The 14,434-nt window shown below is 35.3% G+C and overlaps 1 protein-coding gene across 7 annotated transcripts in view; it reads left to right on the top strand.

Moving 5' to 3' along the window:
* LOC144968796 (palmitoyltransferase ZDHHC14-like) overlaps positions 1 to 14,434 on the top strand; it is a 61,212-nt gene that overhangs the window by 20,610 nt on the left and 26,168 nt on the right. For all 7 annotated transcript variants that reach the window (XR_013644652.1, XM_078907487.1, XM_078907489.1 and 4 more), the window contains exons 2-3: positions 3,431 to 3,591; positions 4,857 to 5,015. Coding sequence is in view for 6 of the 7 variants with exons in the window: in XM_078907487.1 (XP_078763613.1) it covers positions 3,431 to 3,591; positions 4,857 to 5,015 (320 nt within the window). In the remaining variant the exon portion in view is untranslated. The remainder of the gene's footprint in view (positions 1 to 3,430; positions 3,592 to 4,856; positions 5,016 to 14,434) is intronic.

Raw genomic sequence — 14,434 nt, 5'->3', positions numbered from 1 at the left:
GAACGATTTGAACACAGGGAAGATACAAAACGACGATGGCCTCTTGACCCTGTTCTCTGTTTACCTTTTACATTGTCGTTACGCTTCACCTACTTGAAACGAACACAAACTGTTACTTAAAGATTTTACACTCATATTTGACAACTGCCAGGCGACAATAGTTCATTTCAATCGTTTTTGTTTGTTGCGGGTGGTTGGATGGGAGCATCACCCTTGAATCATATACCTATGATGTTCGCATGGGTATACGATCCGATAGTGATGTCGTTTCTTCTTCTCTTTACTAGCCTATCCTGCTTCTTTGGTTTGTGATTGTATTTTTGACAGGGGATTTTTTTTTTATATGTAAATCTTCTGCCTGTTTGTTCTTGGTTCTTTATAATTTAGCTTATGATATCTTTAGGTTATGATTTTGATTTACATTTGTACTATTTTTGTTAGATTGCTTGTTTTTTTGTTTCAGCGGTCTCTCATATAACCTCAATTGTGTTGGAAGAGACCTAAAGCAACAAACAAAAAAACAAAAAAATTTTTGTTTGTTTTGTATTTAGTTGCTATTTTGTGTGTGTGTTTGGGGGGGGGGGGGGGGAGGATTGGGCAGCCATTCTTTGAAGGCCTCCTCCGTGTGTCCACTTTTCCATCATAGAATTGAGTCAAAATGGATTTCCAGTTTTAAGATCAGAATTTATTTATTCATCATTTTTTTTTCTTTATTTTCTTTTTTCTTTTTCTTTATTTAGTCTATATATTTTATATTTTCGGACAAAACAAGGTTAAGTTTGCTTTTCGATCAGAGCTTTGCAGATTGTGTCTGTCCTTCATTGCCCCCAGTGGTATAAAGCAACTTGGCAATGAACGGGTATTCGTACAGTGGGACCAAGCCACTTTGTAAGTAGGGAGACATAAATGGAATATGAAGCAACCCGAGCAATCATTGGGAATGGCCATGACATATATTATGCAAAAGAATGACCATTGTCCTCTTTTAACGCTAACAATACACTTTCTCCCATTTTGGTCAGACATATAAGATAATAAATTTTTGACTAAATGGGGGAAAATATTTTACCAATGTTAAGAGATACAGTTGTATAGCAGCATTGTCACCGACTTTTTTTTTGTCAAACAGTATCGTAGCCGAAACTTAAAAAAAAAAGACAGAATTTTAGAACAAATCATTATCATTATTATTGTTATTATTATTATTATTATTATTATTATTATTATTATTATTATTATTATTATTATTATTATTATTATTATTATTATTAATGTTATTATTATTATTATTATTCTGGGTGGGGATCCTGACCTCCCATAGTGGGCAGGGAGGTACATACTGTGTCTTATATCCCCTTATATCTATTTTCCAACATGCTTTCTGTCTTTGTCTTGGAATGAGATTACTTGGCCCTGTTCGGAGTCCTGGCTGGGAGGGAAACAGTCGAATGCATAGTTATTGTTTTGGGAGATTATATTTTTTTCCTTGTAAATCATCTCTCTGTTATGTATCATATTTATTTTTAATGTATAATGTAAGCATTTGAGTGTATTCCTCTTTGTTGGATTTTGTTCTTGCGGATGAGACTTATAGGTGATCTCAAACTAAGTACATTGGTGGTATGCTCTTGGAATCTACATCTGATCCCTATTTGTTCCTAGTTCCCCTTTTGTCTTACTTTTTCTTGGTGCTTTAATTGTAATTCCAGAACTTTTTACTATCCCATTTCTTCCTTTTTACTGGCGCTGATATAACCTAAATGTGTTGCAAGCGCCGTAAAACCCTTAAAAACAAAAAAAAACAAAACATATTATTATTATTATTATTATTATTATTATTATTATTATTATTATTATTATTATTATTATTATTATTATTATTTTCCTTAGCGGCTTTATCGCATAAAGTCGCTGGCATTATGAATTATTTATAGAATTATGTATTTTTGATACTTTCCTTTTAAAAACACGAATTTATTTGCATGCAAAGCCTAAATCTTCGCATAATATTTGCCTTAACATTGTGATGATCATTCTTTTGTACTCAGGATCATATTTTAAAAAATTCAGACTGTGTATGAAGCTAATGTCAAAACAACACCCTAGATAGCTTTTAGTCATACACCACTTATTAGTGCCGGTCGAGTTTTAGACACCTTAACTATGACACGACTGTGGAGTCACATGACTGTCCTCATCTCCATACAGAACTGCATTGTACAATGCTGTTCGGGGACATGTCTACCAGGGCGTGCTCGACTGCGACGGCTTAATTAGACGGTATCTGTCTTATGAATCATAAGGTGAAGGGTGTACCCACCAAAAACTTCTTACTGTAGTCAATTGCCAGTTATCTGACCTACTCTCTTCTCAACCAAAACTGCACGATAATCGAATTAGCGAATACCGGACTCGGTACAATTTTGAGGTCGAGTTCTTGTTGCAGACCTGCTGAGTGTACAAGTTTAATTGACATATAAAGAATCTTTGATGGGCAAATGTAGCCTGATTTGGATTATCTCCGCCACATTCGGATTTTTCAACCAATACTTGAGGAGATATCTTTCAAGACCTGCTCGGTCACATCCAGGAAGAAATCGATTAATGCTCGCAGTCTACCAATTAAACACCCTGGACTCACCTGAGAAAGTTAGAAGTTTCAAAATACGAAAGGGGTTGTTTTATTAGGCAACTTACTCACTTTAGGTGTCGTCTATTAAACTTAGGTTGACTGGAAATGATCCGCCACTCCTGTCGCCCATTGCCATCTTGCATGATGCACTCTCTGCTGACAGTCCAGTCCAGGCGAACAAGTCTAGTATTTACCTATTTCACGCATAAAATAAATGACAGAATAATTGCAGTTTTCTCTGATTGATGACAAAGCAACTTAGCGAGTCTTGAAAGTCATCTTATTAAAGGCTAATGGCATATGTCATCAAGTTGCTATTTTACTCATAAATAGATACATTAACAAATTGAACCATCATACTTCAATTCTAAAGTGTTTTAAAGTTGTGTTAATGGTGTGAATTTTGCTTATTGGGTTTGTTTAGAATTGTTTTTCTTCTTCTTTCTTGAGATTCGTTGTTTAGAAAATACGTGTTGCCTGCCGCATGCGTAAACCGGATATCTGGAGGCGGGGAACTGGCTGTAGTTGTTAATGTCATTTCTATTTTTCTTTTTCATGCCACATCTTCATTATTCATGTGTTTTGCCTACTTTATCTCTTTTGCTCCTATTTATTTATTTATTTATTTATTTATTTATGTATTTACATATTTATTATTATTATTATTATTTTTATTATTATTGTTATTATTATTGTTGTTGTTGTTGTTGTTGTTGTTGTTGTTGTTGTTGTTTCCGTCATCATCATTAGTTGTAAACGTATTTAACATGCTTTTTTTTTTCAACTTTCCATCTCCAGTTGCGTATATCTTGCTGAGCATGTGACCCCGGCAATCCCCGCAATCGGGGGCGCCCTATTCGTCTTCGTCATGGCCACCCTCTTCCGCACCAGTTTCAGTGACCCAGGCGTCATACCAAGGGCTTCCGCTGAGGAAGCTGCTGAAATGGAGAGGCAAAACGGTTGGTGTTTTTATTCATTCATTCATTCATTCATTCATTCATTCATTCATTCATTCATTCATTCATTCATTCATTCATTCATTCATTCATTCATTCATTTATTTATTTATATATCTATTCATTTATTATTATTATTATTATTATTATTATTATTATTATTATTATTATTATTATTATTATATTAATATTATTATTATTATTATTATTATTATTATTATTATTATTATTATTATTATTATTATTATTATTATTATTATTATTCGTTTTCTTTCAGTCTCCGCTAAATCATTTGTTCACTGCTATTTCTCCATATATTTGTCCCGAGCGATGCCCTACTTTGTGTATTGTGTTCTAGACTTACCAAAAATGTGTGATTGCTCACAGTTTAATGCACTTGAGGTGCAAATTATGAATTTATGTGAATAATTTTCACCTCAATTTACTTCATGGAAAATATTATAGTTGGAACTACTACCCCCCCCCCCCCCCCCCCTCCAAAAAAAAAAAAAAAAACAAACAAACAATCAAATAGACAATCAAATAAAAAAGCGTTGTTTCCATCGCTTCGAGAGGTGGACCTGAGTGACAAGTCGCATTGGCTGCTACTGGAATCTTATTCTTTGCCTCCCTCTCCCATCTCAGTAAATTCAGCTAATGACAAGTATGGACCCGACCTTAGCGTCATCGGATTTTTTTTTATCTAAGGGGGTGGAGATCCATAAGAAGGTCATTCTAAGCTTTAGAAAATATAGTATGGTATTTTTTTAAATTTTTTTTTGAGTAGTTGACTTTGATTGGAAGTTTGATGCTCGTATCTTTCACACAGCGGTGATCAAAATAACGGTGCAAATGTTAGTAATTTATTTAGCCGGGTTTTTTTTTTTTATCATAGCATTCTGTTTGGGCATTCTGTACTTTATTTATTTTAATCTTATTCCATTGCTAAATAGACTATTAATTTATGTTAAACTGAATGATATAGAAGTGAATAACCTAATTTAAGGTGAATGGTTTTATTATAAATATTCATAAAATATCATTTGTACTTCGACATCTTTTTATATTAGTAATATAAATATAATAATAAACTTTTTATTTTGTTTGTTTCTGTTTTGTTTTCTTTTTATTATTTTTTTGTTGTTATTGTTATTGTTAAGCAAACTTCAACGGTATTTGGAAAGAGTTCTTCACCTCAAAACCAAGATATTGATTATGATCGTAGTTAACGCACCACCCATTTGCATTTCCCTTTCTGTTTTTACCAGAGGTGTCAAACCCCAACTCTCCGGGCACATACCGGCCCCCACCCCGTACCAAAGAGGTCGTCATCAAGGGGCAAGTAATCAAGCTCAAATATTGTTTCACCTGTAAAATATTCAGGCCACCCAGGGCTTCCCATTGTTCTCTCTGTGACAACTGTGTCGGTGAGTAGTCGCATATCAAATCCTAGTAAATTGTAGATGGGTGCGAGTGTGTGTGTGTGTATGTGTGTGTTTGTGTGTGAGAGAGAGAGAGGGGGGGGGGGGGAATTTAGCCCAGAATGATCGCTCAAATGTCTTCAGTTCGCTTTTACAGTCAGTGTTTAAGGCCGTCGATGAGAATTGATTACAGAGTGAATCTAATGGTCAATCTTAACGTTAGACAACTAAATGTCTAGAAATTACAACCACTTTAAGATGTCACGTGCTGTTAAATACTTCAGTGTTCTATTTAGAGCGTGGAAGACTTTTGCAAGTTTCCTTTTTCATCTAAAAAAAAAAAAAAAAAGAATAAATGAAAACAAAAACAAACATTAAAAAAAACAAATAATTAATTGCAGTGTCAGTCAGTTATGAGTTAAAGGAAAATTGGCAGGCTCTCCAACCAGTTTGAAATGACGTGTTTTGATATAAACTTAAGCTCATGAATGCAAATGTGAATGAATGAATGAATTTATATATCGCCTATATCCACATTGTGCTCAGAGGCGCTTTACAATATGCAAATAAAACAAAACAATAAATTAAGAATTTAAGCATAAAATCTATCATATTTGAATAGCATCAATCAATTTGTAATTTAATTACCACGCACTGTGCTACAAGATGAAAATGTAGGATATCTATAATATGTAGGCCTGATAGAAATGTTAAACATCAAATGATTTTCTAAAGAGATGTGTGTTAAATTTCTTTTTAAAATTTTCAAATGTACATTTTTTTGAGGGAAGAAGGCAGTTGGTTCCATATGACGGATGCCAACTGGCTAAAAGATCTTTCACTAAAAGACGATCTACAGCGAGGAACCTGGAAGAGATCTTGACCACTGGATCTAAGTTCTCTCTCCGGCACATAGAGATTAACCATATTTTGTAGGTATTCGGGAGCTGTCTTATTAAAACATTTAAAAGCATAGCTAAGAATTTTGAACATAATTCGGCTGCTAACAGGGAGTCAATGCAAAGTTATTAAAATCGGCGTTACGTGCTCTTTCACCCCACAACCAGTCACCATTCTAGCAGCTCTATTTTCCACTTTCTGATGCTGTTTAATTATATATTTTGTTGACGATTGTAACAGAGCGTTACAGTAGTTTATTCGGTTTAATACAAATGTGGTCATTAATGTTTTGACAGTCTCAGTATCCAAAAGATGTCTAATTCTATAAATTTTATGGAGATGAAGATGACAAATCTGAGCAACTTTACTAACATGAACGTCCATACACAATCGTCAATCTAAATATGCACCTAACTTCCTGGCATTTCCACCATTTACAATCTTAATTTGACTACCAGCAATGCACAATGATTCTATTTCTGTTCTTTTCCGATTATTTCCATAAAAACTTATCTTTTCCGTTTTATCCTCATTTAACTTTTATTTATTTAAAACCATCCAATCTTTTATGTTTTTCACGCACGCTTCCACTCGAGATACAATGTCCACTCTCGTATCGTTAGTAACAGGTAAATAACTTTGAGTATCGTCGGCATACAAGTGAAAATTCAACTCATACGCCGAGATTATAGCATGTATGGGTGTTGTATACAAGGTATATAAGAGGGGCCCCAGGAAAAGAAAAAAAAATAACTACACGAATAAGCAAGAGCAAATGAAATTGGGCAAAAAGTGGTATCAGCCCTTGGTATTGCTTGGCTCTCTTGTATTTTGACACATTCCAAGAGATGAGGAATAATACATTATGTGTATCGGAAGATCTCGGGGGGTCCTCTTGCTTTCTACTGGTTTGATCCATGCTCGAAATTGCGGCATTTTATTTATTGCTATAATATTAGTTTTTGTGCAATTAAATGATTTTTTTAAAAAGATGTTTTTTAACGTTTTTTTTTTAGTTTAAATATGAAAAGGAATGTTCTATACTCGGAACTTTAACATAATGCTTATATGTTCGCTAAATCTGAAATTTACAGATATTTTACAATTTGCCGCCTTGAGTAGAGCCACTCACGTCAAAACGAAAAAAGGACCATCTACAGCTGTACAGCTTTTTAAAAGATGGGCAGATCGATGAAAATCAAGTTGAGTGTATTTTACCAGCAACAACTAAGGAGAGAGGTCGACCTTTACAATATACGAAGTGTTTTGTACCGACATCGGTTTTCCTAAGTACCGAAGTGGTTTAAAAGTATCCAATCACTGTCATAATAAGACCAGATTTTAAAAACACTATCCTATTTTCTTCTCCTTTTTACTGGCGCTGAAATTATCTCAAAGTGTGACAGGCACCGTATAGCATTCGAAAACATTAAAACAACAAAACACTGTCTCACTTTTCCGTTGTCTTTGCTAAACTTTGTGTGGTCTCAGGCTTGGCACAGGATGTTACTGCATCATGCATTTAGTAACTATGTCCCTTTGTCTTTCTTTTTCTCAAGCATAATATAATGTAATCCTAGAGTGTTGCAGTTATCCTCTAAATTTAACTGTGCTTTTGTGCGGCTATGTGGTCTTGTGGTATGACACTCGCTTTCGGATCGGAAGGTCCTGGGGTTCGAGCCTCACTCGGCGCATAGTGGAGTCTTGGAAAAGACTCTTTACTCACATTCTCTTACCGTTCTCCTTTGTAAAATGAGTTCCTGGCCGTTAGCAGGGTTGTCTCAGTCGGAAAAAAAAAATGTATTATCGCCTAATAGGCATCATGTCTCGTTCCGTGTTGCTGATGGCCAGGGACCCTTTGTAAATCGCTTTGAGCACGTTTAATCGATATTGCACTCTTTAAAAGCTCACGTTTTTTAATAGGCATTGAAATAGCCTAAAAGTCTCGCAAGCGCGCGGTTAAACTTCTAACAAAGTCATCAAATCAGTCACGTTACAAGAAGTGTTAATCTAGACATGTATTAAGTAGAGACCCTCGTGTCATTTTGTTTCTTAAAAGGACAATGAGACTCCTAAGCACATCAAGAACAGATTTGCAAATCGCTTCCGGATAACGGATCTAAATAAAATCTACACTTACACCAGAGAGCAACTTATGAATGCTTTGAAAATTTAGCGAACAGTAATAATATATACAGCGAGCGGACATTTTGTTATCCTGGAAATAGAACAACGAAGTTTAGGGTGGGGAAAAAAAAAAAAGGGGGGGGGGGGGGGGGGTTTAAGGTTTTAGCAAAACTTCAATAAATCAATTAAGATAAGATAACTTGACTCTGGTTTTACTATTGCTTCAACGGCCCAAGCCTTTCCGGCTCGAAGATAACATTCCATACTGATACATTGGAAGTAATTTGTTTTTTTTTTTCTTATTCATGTAGAGAATACCTAAGCTTGTAGATAAATATAAATGAGGGTACTTCAAGAGAATTGCGATCGATAACTCTCCCTCACCGTCTCCTCTCTCCCTCTCCTCTGATTCTCTCCTCTTTAATTTGTATTTTTTTTTTTTTGTATTTTGTTTTGTTTTTTTGTTTTTTGGTTGGGCGGGGGGGGGGGGGGGGGGGGGGGGTTATTTTAGTAGGTGTGATGACTTTTTGATCTGAGACGCATTCTTGTCAGTCAACACAATCCAGATAAGTAAATACCACAAAGATTTCCTGTCCTGGCATTACGAAAAAAAACCCAACAATATTATAAACACACACAAACACACACACACAGAGAGAGAGAGAGAGAGAGAGAGAGAGAGAGAGAGAGAGAGAGAGAGAGAGAGAGAGAGAGAGAGAGAGAGAGAGACGTGTTCATTAATTGTGTACATGATATTGTAATCAGCCGTTTGCTGTGCCGTGCTACTGAAAGTTTTCTGCCGTACATTGTCATTTTGTAATTTTTGGCCTGAAAACGTATTTCAAATATCCATCGAATAATGATTTCCAATTAGTCAAAAGTCTCAAACAATGACAAAAAGAAAAATGAAACTAAACAATGAAGGCTCGGGTATTAGAATTTTTTGTTTTGAAAATTTAGGAATTTTCAATATCTATCGATATTCGAAGGAATACTTTTCTGGCCATACTTTTTCATGTGTTTCCTCAGTTTATGGCAGTGTTGCTTTGTTCTAAAATAAATAACAAAATAAACACACACGTGTTTAAAAATCTGGCCAGAAAAGTCGTTACCGTTCTATAAATATATAAATAATTGAAATTACCCTTTTATCGATCGATATTTGAAGGACCGGTTTTCTGGCCAAGTTTTTAAATATGTGTTTTTATTTTTGGGTTTTGCTTTGTTTTTTGGGGTTTTATTTTGTTTTTTGGGGGTTTTTTGTTTGTTTGTTTTTTGTTTTTTTCAGAGTAGCACCAAGTCAGAATGCTGATAATATTGGGTGTGTAAGTGACATTCTCATGGGAGCGTGGATTGATTCAATATTCATCAGTCTTGGCTTGCCCCATGTATATCAATGATATTATATCTATGCGAGTATGGTTTGGTGTATGTAGTCTGTTGACATTTAATTTCATGTTTGACCCCTTTCCCTCTACAGGCTGAAAAGGATGGGGGGGGGGGGGGGGTTGCTATCTCTCTGCGTATCCTCATGAAAGATATACACAACTTTCGTTGACACGGAACCGAAAAGTGTTTCCTTTCTCGTATTTGGACTCACCTCATTATTCATTTATTCACTCTCAAAACATCTGTTCTCTCTCTCTCTCTCTCTCTCTCTCTCTCTCTCTCTCTCTCTCTCTCTCTCTCTCTCTCTCTCTCTCCTCCCTCTCTCTCTCTCTCCTCCCTCCTCCCTCCTCTCTCTCCTCTCTCTCTCTCTCTCTCTCTCTCTCTCTCTCTCTCTCTCTTCTGTATATATATATATATATATATATATATATATATATATATATATATATATATAATATATATATATATATATATATATCTTTCGTTTTTTCCATCTTTCATTGCTTTGCTTATATTATGCCTTCTATTTGTGTGTACGTGTGTACACGCGAGCTCGTGTGTGTGTGTGTGTGTGTGTGTGTGTGTGTGTGTGTGTATGTGTGGGTTATTCGTGTCTCTCTAATGACCAGTCAGTTGGTTTATCCCGGTGAAATGACGTCGCAGTGGATTATCATTGTTTGCAACATCCACGTAAAGAGTATGAGGCGATGGTTAATCCCTTTGATTTATCGAAACGCAACAGATTTGGCTCAATATCCTGTCATCACTAAAGCCTAGTGAAGCCTAGTGGAAATGGGTCAATGCTACTACATACTTGCTTTTTGTTTTGTTTGTTGCTTTAGGTCTCTTCCAACACAATTGAGGTTATATGAGAGACCGCTGAAACAAAAAAAAAAAAAAAACAAGCAATCTAACAAAAATAGTACAAATGTAAATCAAAATCATAACCATAAGATATCATAAGCTAAATTATAAATAACCAAGAACAAACAGGCAGAAGATTTACAGAAAAAAAAAAAATCCCCTGTCAAAAATACAATCACAAACCAAAGAAGCAGGATAGGCTAGTAAAGAGAAGAAGAAACGACATAACTATCGGATCGTACACCCATGCGAACATCATAGGTATACGATTCAAGGGTGATGCTCCCATCCGACCACCCGCCTTGCTTTGATCGAATCCCACGCCTACTTTGGGCAGGTCTGGAGAATACGCCTGGTACCTCTGCAGGCCAAACTGTATGGGCCCGTGACAGAGCTGAGGAAGATAATATCGACGTTCCATCACCAATTAGACATTCAAACATGAAGACAACATGAGGTAGTAACGAATAAGAAGGAAGAAGAATCCCACACAACATATAACCTTTCCTTATTTTGCCTAGGGATCGAATCAGTCTTCTGAGTATCATCATTGTCCCTACCACAAAGTGAATTCTAAACTGCTAGAAGCTGTGTACTGTAAAAATTAAAAAAATATAAATGTACAAAAATGAATATAAGAGCTTCGAGAACAGAACAAACTATTAACCACGGACCGTTTCGAGATCGAAACCCTTCTTCAGCCTATAACAACGTGATTTAGTGAAGTTTTAACTCCAATCTTTTACAAGAAGGGCATTTTTTTAAATCGTAGAAGAGGCATTCATTATTGTTTTTATATATAGGATTTACGGCGCTTGTAACGCATTTCGTCCAGGCATTTTAGCAGCAGAAAAGATGCATCGATCACTCGATATCAAAACGATCAAACTTGATACATTTTGCGCAAGTATGAATTACCGTAGGATATACGCTTTAAAAAAAAAAGCATTTTGACCAGAAAGTTGCCCACAATTTGTCAAAAGGTCTCTTTAAAGTCACCGGTGGATGTGTTTTGTCCAGGTTGTGGTTGGGATCGATCGATACTGAAATGAAGTGGAAAAAATAAGTGTTTTGCAAGAGTACAGCAGAGGGACCTCCCGTGTTTCCCGAGCCTTTCATTTGATGTTTGTGCATACACGGTGGTTAATCAGACACATTGAACTTAAATAGAATATTCTATTGAATTTCGAGAAACCTTTGACTTTGAAGTTGTGATTTGACAGTAGTGCTATCCAATGATCACAAAAGAGTCAGTTTTACGTCATTTCAGTTTGACGTTTACGAGTTGATGTTGCTTTTCTTGTCCTTTACTTTCACTAGGCCTGTTAGTTGTCACAGTGCAATCTTTACTTTGTCTCCAAGTATTTTTATTCCCACTTATTTTTTCTTTTCATGACCATGATGTACACAATTTGACTTTTCTTAATTATCATCTAGTTCGATTTTTTTCACCCCTCTTATGCTTCGCGCCGTGCTTCACATTGCTGTCAGTTGTATTTATAATCTCGTAAGGCAATTCATTTTCTTAACATGTCTGATTAAAGTCTCCAAAGTTTGTGAAGAAGGGAGTGGTTGGTACTTTTAAAAATTAATTTATTTATTGTATACTTTTCTTTCTTTTTTTCTTTCTTTTTTTCTCTTCCAATAATTGTAGCATTTCTTATCTTGATTAATATATTTTTTAATTCCTCTTGCCGTCTTCTTTTATTTTAATTTGTGCTGTTATTTGTTTTCGGTTAAAACTGGCGTAGTGTGGAAGAAAAGAAAAAAAACAACCCCAAAAAATGCATTCTAAAAATATTACCAGAAGAACTCGCCCTTCAAATATTGATCGATAAAAATTACCTTATCTTGTCCAAAAACAAAAAAAAAAAAACAAAATAAAAAAAACACAACCTCAAACGTGGGACTTTTTTCCGGCAATTTTTGTTGTTGTTGTAATGTGAATTTATTTTTTTTTTTTTGTTCAGAGTACGACATAATAATGTTGGGCAACATATAATTTTATATTGATGGGATTTATGTTAACATTTCCATCTGTTGTCAGTGACCTCAAATGGGTTCCGTAAATATAGCAATTAATTATCTTTTACCAGTAATGAATGAGAAGAGTCGTTAGCTTTCGGCGGCTCAGACGAGCTTAATTTTTTAATTATTATTTTTTTACAAAATAACAATTATGAAGCCTATAGATGAGTTAATTTATTTCGGGAACAGCGATAAAAGTAGTTTAGACTCGGGAGTATTATCTCTGTTGGTGGGAAGAGTTACAAATTCCCACATAATGGTAATGCTAATACATACTAAATATGGAAATTAAACATTGGTAGGTCGAAATAGAGTTTTGTTCGCCGTCTATTTGAGTAAACTCTCTCTCTCTCTCTCTCTCTCTCTCTCTCTCTCTCTCTCTCTCTCTCTCTCTCTCTCTCTCTCTCTCTCTCTCTCTCGCTTTCTCTCTCTCTCTCTCTCTCTCTCTCTCTCTCTCTCTTATATATATATATATATATATATATATATATATCCCTCTCTCTTTTCTCTCTTTTCTCCCTCACTCCTTCTCTCCCTCCCCCTCTCTTTCTCCTCCCTCCCTCCCCCCTCTCTTTCTCTCTTTCCTCTACCTCCCCCCCCCCTCCCCCGACATGCGTTATGTTCTTATTTCTACACATCCACACTCCTCTCAGCCTCGGCCCCTACAATATTGATAAATAAGAATGCCACGGTACGTAATTGGAGACCTGTCACCCTGTCTGGAATAAGAACCTTATGGATGTCTTTTCCTTATTGGCTCTATTTACACCCCATATTATTTCCCCCTCATAAAGAAACGTGAAGGAGAAGGAGGTGAAGAAAGAATGGTAGATAAAAAGTGGCGTGTCAATCAGTTTGATGGCTTTACTCCTATAATAACCCATACCTCCCCCCCCCTCTTTCTCTCTCTCTCTCTCTCTCTCTCTCTCTCTCTCTCTCTCTCTCTCTCTCTTATATATATATATATATATATATATATATATATATATATATATATATATATATATATTGTCTCTGATTATTGTTATGATTGATGATGATGATTATTATTATTATTATTAGTAGTAGTAGTAGTAGTAGTAGTAGTAGTAGTAGTAGTAGTAGTAGTAGTAGTAGTAGTAGAGTAGTAGTAGTAGTAGTAGTAGTAGTAGTAGAGTAGTAGTAGTAGTAGTAGTCATCATTATCGTCTATGTCGTCATCATTATTATTTAATCAATTAATGGAGTGAAATTTAGAACGGCTATAAGTTGGCATAAATATCTCATGATTATTGAACACCGACAATTGAAATAGATTTAACCTATTCATCTATTTTGTTTTTATTTAATGATCAAATAGACAGAGAGGTGAGGATTAAAGGTTTCTCTTATCTCGGTTTCTGATCTAAAATAATGTAAACTGTCATAATAACGATGGAAACTGACAATGCAATTTACTCATTCGAAAATCAATCCGACAATAGTCTCTCTCTCTCTCTCTCTCTCTCTCTCTCTCTCTCTCTCTCTCTCTCTCTCTCTCTCTCTCTCTCTCTCGCTCTCTCTCTCTTTCTCTCTCACACACACTCTCACTCACACACAATAGCTCACTCCCCCCAATCAGTCAATTGGTTCATTTAAACTCTTTGTGGGGTTTCTTCCTTGCCACACAAGCAATCTTCTGGGTCAAGAGGAGAGCTGATTTTACCGCAATGAATGGTAACAATATAATGGTTTCAAACGGCGAATCGGACGAGCTGGCGGCGAAATGTTAACAGTTATTATTATTATTATTATTATTATTATTATTATTATTATTATTATTATTATTATTATTATTATTATTATTATTATTATTATTATTATTATTATTATTATTATTATTTGATACAGCGCCAGTATCCACAAATAGTGTTCAGAGGTGCTTTACAATAGTTGTTTTTTTTTTTTAAACTGTCGTACTGTGGAAAGACAGGTATTTAAAAATTTGGTCAGAAAACTCGTCCTTCAAATATCGACCGGTTTAAATGACCCTCATCTTGGCAAAAACTCCCGATTGCTCAGATAGTGGAACACTCCCTTCACAAAGAAGCCCGTATTACTCACTGTCCTCCCAGCATTGATTGGATAGCTGGATGTTAA

The sequence above is a fragment of the Berghia stephanieae genome, chromosome 3 (genome assembly GCF_034508935.2).
Source record: "Berghia stephanieae isolate SIO BIC M18660-M18661 chromosome 3, UCSD_Bste_1.3, whole genome shotgun sequence".
In the NCBI taxonomy this organism is placed as follows: Eukaryota; Metazoa; Mollusca; class Gastropoda; order Nudibranchia; family Aeolidiidae; genus Berghia; species Berghia stephanieae.
The sequence above is the reverse complement of the archived record's forward strand: the minus strand, read 5'-3'. Positions and strand labels throughout refer to the sequence as shown.